The sequence below is a fragment of the Styela clava genome, chromosome 6, assembly GCF_964204865.1.
Source record: "Styela clava chromosome 6, kaStyClav1.hap1.2, whole genome shotgun sequence".
In the NCBI taxonomy this organism is placed as follows: domain Eukaryota; kingdom Metazoa; phylum Chordata; class Ascidiacea; order Stolidobranchia; family Styelidae; genus Styela; species Styela clava.
This window is the reverse complement of record NC_135255.1, coordinates 17,112,829-17,117,274: the sequence shown is the minus strand read 5'-3', so window position 1 is coordinate 17,117,274 and position 4,446 is coordinate 17,112,829. Positions and strand designations below refer to the sequence as shown.

Sequence of the window (4,446 nt, the reverse complement as noted above, 5' to 3'; positions counted from 1 at the left end):
AATAAAATGTTTACGCAAAACGTCCCAGATTTCTAAAACTTTTTTTATGGGAGGAGGGGGCAATTTGTATGGTTTGTTCTTATCGGTCATAACTGATTTCGTTTTCAACTTAAAGGAGTGTGTTTTCAATCAGAACAAGAGAAAAAAATCCTAGGAAATTGGTTTGAACAATGTGCCTGTAAGATAGATAGATAGATAGAAGTTAATTCATCATCCAGTCATTAGCCAATAAATCAAACACAAACAACAACATACGATAGGTAAAAGAAGAATAAATCGACTAACAACGGAATTGATAGGAGGTTGGAAGGACCATACGGTCACTAAATCGAAACAACTCTCCTGGCATAAAAAAGGTTGACAGATTACATTTTATATTATACCAATTATAAAACATTTTAACTTGTTGTAACTAACAATTGAGCAACAAGAGTAATGTGACACATATTGAGACGAATTTAAAATAGAAGCGGCAAGAAAAAGCGTTTAGTTTTATATCACACAAAATAAAAACGTACAAGTAGAAAAGTTATGAATCAGTACTTATTCAGAAAAGACTGGAAAAACTTCTTGGAAAAAACATTAAAACTGGGAATTTCCTTTAGGTTTTCGTTAATATCGTTCCAAATTCTCACACCCTGGTACTTTATGGAATTTTGGGCCCGCGAGGATGAAAATCGTGGTACAAATAATCCTCCCTTTCGAGATGAACGAGTACCATATGTATGTGCATTTTTTGTTGTAACAAAATATTGTTGTATTACGCGAGGGGCAGTGCTATTTACCGCTTGATACATGAGCCTTCCCATTTCATAAAAATATAGATCTTTTATTTTAAGAATACCAAGGATTTTGTAATAACTACTCAAATTTGCCCAGCGTGGCACCCCGCAGATGGCTCGAATTGCTTTATTTTGGATTAGCTGTAATTTGTTAAGACTGGTTTTGTCACAACAACCCCAAGTTACGATACCATACAGAATACAAGAATGAAATAATGAATAGTAAATGATTTTTAAAGCATGCAATGTCAAATAGTGTCTAAGTTTGAACATAATCCCAGTCACTCTTGATAACTTGCTATATAGATATTCAGTATGAGCATGCCATTTAAATTTGTTGTCAATAATTATCCCAAGATATTTCATGCATGACACTTCAATTAACATTTTATCACCAAAAGATACATGGAAAGCTTTACTTATATTTTTTTGGTGAGAAAGCATATAGGTCGATTTAGAATAATTTACAGTCAATTTATTTGCTCTCATCCAGACATCCACTTTGCTTATTTCATTATTTATGAGAATTTGAAGAGTATGAGGGCAGTGGTGGCTTTTAGCAATACATGTGTCATCAGCAAACATTCTGGTGTCACTATTTGTAGCATTATTTAAATCATTAACATAGATTATAAAAAGTAAAGGCCCCAAAATTGAGCCCTGTGGAACTCCGCAAGATATTGGGAGATATTGTGAAGTTGTGGAATCTAATTTGACATATTGACTTCGCTGCCACAGGTAGCTAGTCAGTAATTTACCAGCAACACCACGAATACCATACATGGACAGTTTGGTTAGCAAAATAGAATGATTTACAGTATCGAAAGCTTTCGATAAGTCAAGAAAAACATTACAATTAATTTAATTGTTCTCTAAGTCATCCATAGCAGATGTCATGATATCAAGCACGGCATGGGTGGTACTACAGCCCTCACGGAAACCAAATTGATAGTCACTTATAACATTGTGCTTGTCAAAAAATAGTTTTAAGCGTGTGTAAATCAAACGTTCAAAAATTTTGGAAATGGAGGAGAGTACAGAAATGGGACGATAATTTGACAAAACTTTACGATCTCCAGCTTTGTGGAGTGGTGTTACTCTGGCAATTTTAAAAATTGATGGAAAAATCCCATTTTTTATACACAAAGAAAACAGACTTGCTAAGTAGGGAGATATAATATCAGCTGTAAACTTAATGAATTTTAGTGGAATATTATCAGGCCCAATAGCCTTGTTTATATTAATTTTGGTTAGTTCAGCTAATAGTTCATTTTCACTCACTGGTTCCAGATAAACGGTACTTTTGACCTGCCTTTGCACATAGTGTTTGAAAACATCAGAATTCGGAAGCTTGGACGAAAGAGAATTTCCAATAGACACAAAATAGTTGTTGAAACAATTGGTTATTTCCAATGGATTTTTAACAATGGAACCATTTCCATTTAGAATTTCTTCAGGGAAAGATAAATTCCTTTTGGGCGAGATTAAGGACTTTATTGTCTTCCAAGTTTCCTTTGAATTAGATTTGCTTTCTTTAAATTTGTTTGTATAATATACTCGCTTTGCTTCTTCAATAGAACGCTGAACAGTTTTGGCATATTTCTTATAGTGAGCTTTTTGGTCCAATGAACCAGAGATGAAGTGAGACTTGTACAAAGAATTCCTGTGATTGATTGATTTGAGTAGATTATGACTGAGCCATGGTTTTGACAGCAGTGTCATCTGCTTACGACTCAACTTGCGAATTGGTGCATGTTTGTCAATTAAGCGTTTGAACGTATCTATAAATTCTGCACTAAGTTGTTCAAGCTGTGATGGAGTTGAATTTTCATCTGGCAGTATGGAAAAGTTGTCGAAGACTTCACTTCTGAAGTTATCCAAATTAAAATTTTTCATACAATGTTTTCTAGGTCTTTTTGAATTTTTATCAAGAGTGTTCATTTTGCTCAGACAAAATACAGGGAAATGGTCGGAAATATCGCTCAATAATATTCCTGGTACAAGATTGGCATTAAGACAATTTGTGTAAATATGATCAATTAGGGTCGATGAAGTGTCTGTCACTCTAGTTGGTTGGCAAATTAATTGAAACGAGAAATTTGATTGAAGCATGTTCACATAATCAAGAATATTCTTGCTATTTGACTGCAGCAAATTGATATTCATATCTCCCAAAATATAATAATGACAGTTTTTTCGATTTAGCGAACACAACATTTCATCCATGAATTCCAAGAACTTCACGTTATCTTGTCTAGGATGCCTGTACACTGACCCTAGTATTACAGATTTGTTTGATTGTTTTTGTTCCAATTCCAGCCAAATACTTTCATAATCCAAGCTTTCTTGACCTGGGAAGTTCAAAATATTATATTTCTTATTTTCAAGGATATAGAATCCCACACCACCAGCATTGGTCCTGGAATTAATATTCACAAAATTGTAGTGTGGAAGCTGAATGTTCAAAGTAGAATGGTCGGTGAGCTTTGTCTCAGTTATAGCAATTGCAGTTGGAAGATGACTGAATTGACATAACAAACTCTGAAGTGAGTCAACATTCTTCTGCAAAGATCTGACATTCATATGTATTAAGAAAAACCGCTTTGATGTTAAGATACTGTTAACATCTTCAACTGTCATATATTCAGATACATTTCTATTCGGATACACATTATTTGGTTCATCAGATAAATATGGTGATAGTGAATCCTTAGTTAGAACACAGTTGAAAGCCTTTCAAGACATGTCCATTTATCCACCAAAGTGAACAAGAATATAAAAGCAGCAAGGTAATGGTGTATACTTCCCAAAAAGAAAATCTGAACTTGATAACTTTTGCTTTTCTGTTGAAACATATACAATGCATATGCAATTTTAACAAATCTTTAGAAGACTTTTCTGATTCATCACTTTAAGAACTCTTGCCTTAGGAGTTTTGCGTACCAATATATCACCATTATTTGTCCATATAAACTTGTAGCCATTGGATTTTACCAGGCTTTTTGCTTCTTTGAATAGAGCTCTCCTTTGTTTTGTTAGATTTTCTCGAATAGATAAGTACCAAGCATCTCCTGCATTATTCTTAAATTGCTTCTGTATATTTTTTCGGCCGCTGAAAATTTTGTCACGAAGATTCACATCAAAAAACTTGACCATGATAATTGGGGGATAAATGGACTTGTCAGAAATTTTCAATCTATAAGAATTTTCAATGGATGATGGCTTTATTTCTACACCAGCCATTTTAGCAACATCCTTCACAATCACCATAGTGTTTTCATTCTGCATAACAGGATAGCCATGTATTTCAAGGAGATTTCTCCTGTTTGACTGATCCATCTCATCTATTGTTTGTCTGTATTGTTGTTCATTCTTTTGAAATTCAGATATATTTTGCTTCAGAAGATTTATATCAGACTGGCAGTCATCCATTAGCTTTTGCAGTTTATTTATCTTACATTCCTGTTCTTTGAATTCATTCATTACATATTCTTGTGAGGAAATGATATCTGTTAGGATGACTTTGGTCTGTGAATCCTGAGACTTTGTGACTTGTTCAACATCCATCAATTTTCTACAGTTGATTTCTACCAATGCTTTGATTTCATTTTTCAGCATCTGCATAATGTCCTTCTTCAGGCCTTTAACTAATGAGGAAAATTGT

General features: G+C 33.8%; 1 protein-coding gene across 1 annotated transcript; it reads right to left on the bottom strand.

Annotated features, from left to right (window-relative positions):
• Nucleotides 1-1,643: 1,643 nt before the first annotated feature.
• On the bottom strand, nt 1,644-3,365 carry LOC144424244 (uncharacterized). The gene has a single exon (XM_078113363.1). The coding sequence runs from the start codon at nt 3,363-3,365 to the stop codon at nt 1,644-1,646; it is 1,722 nt and encodes a 573-aa protein (XP_077969489.1).
• Nucleotides 3,366-4,446: the final 1,081 nt, after the last annotated feature.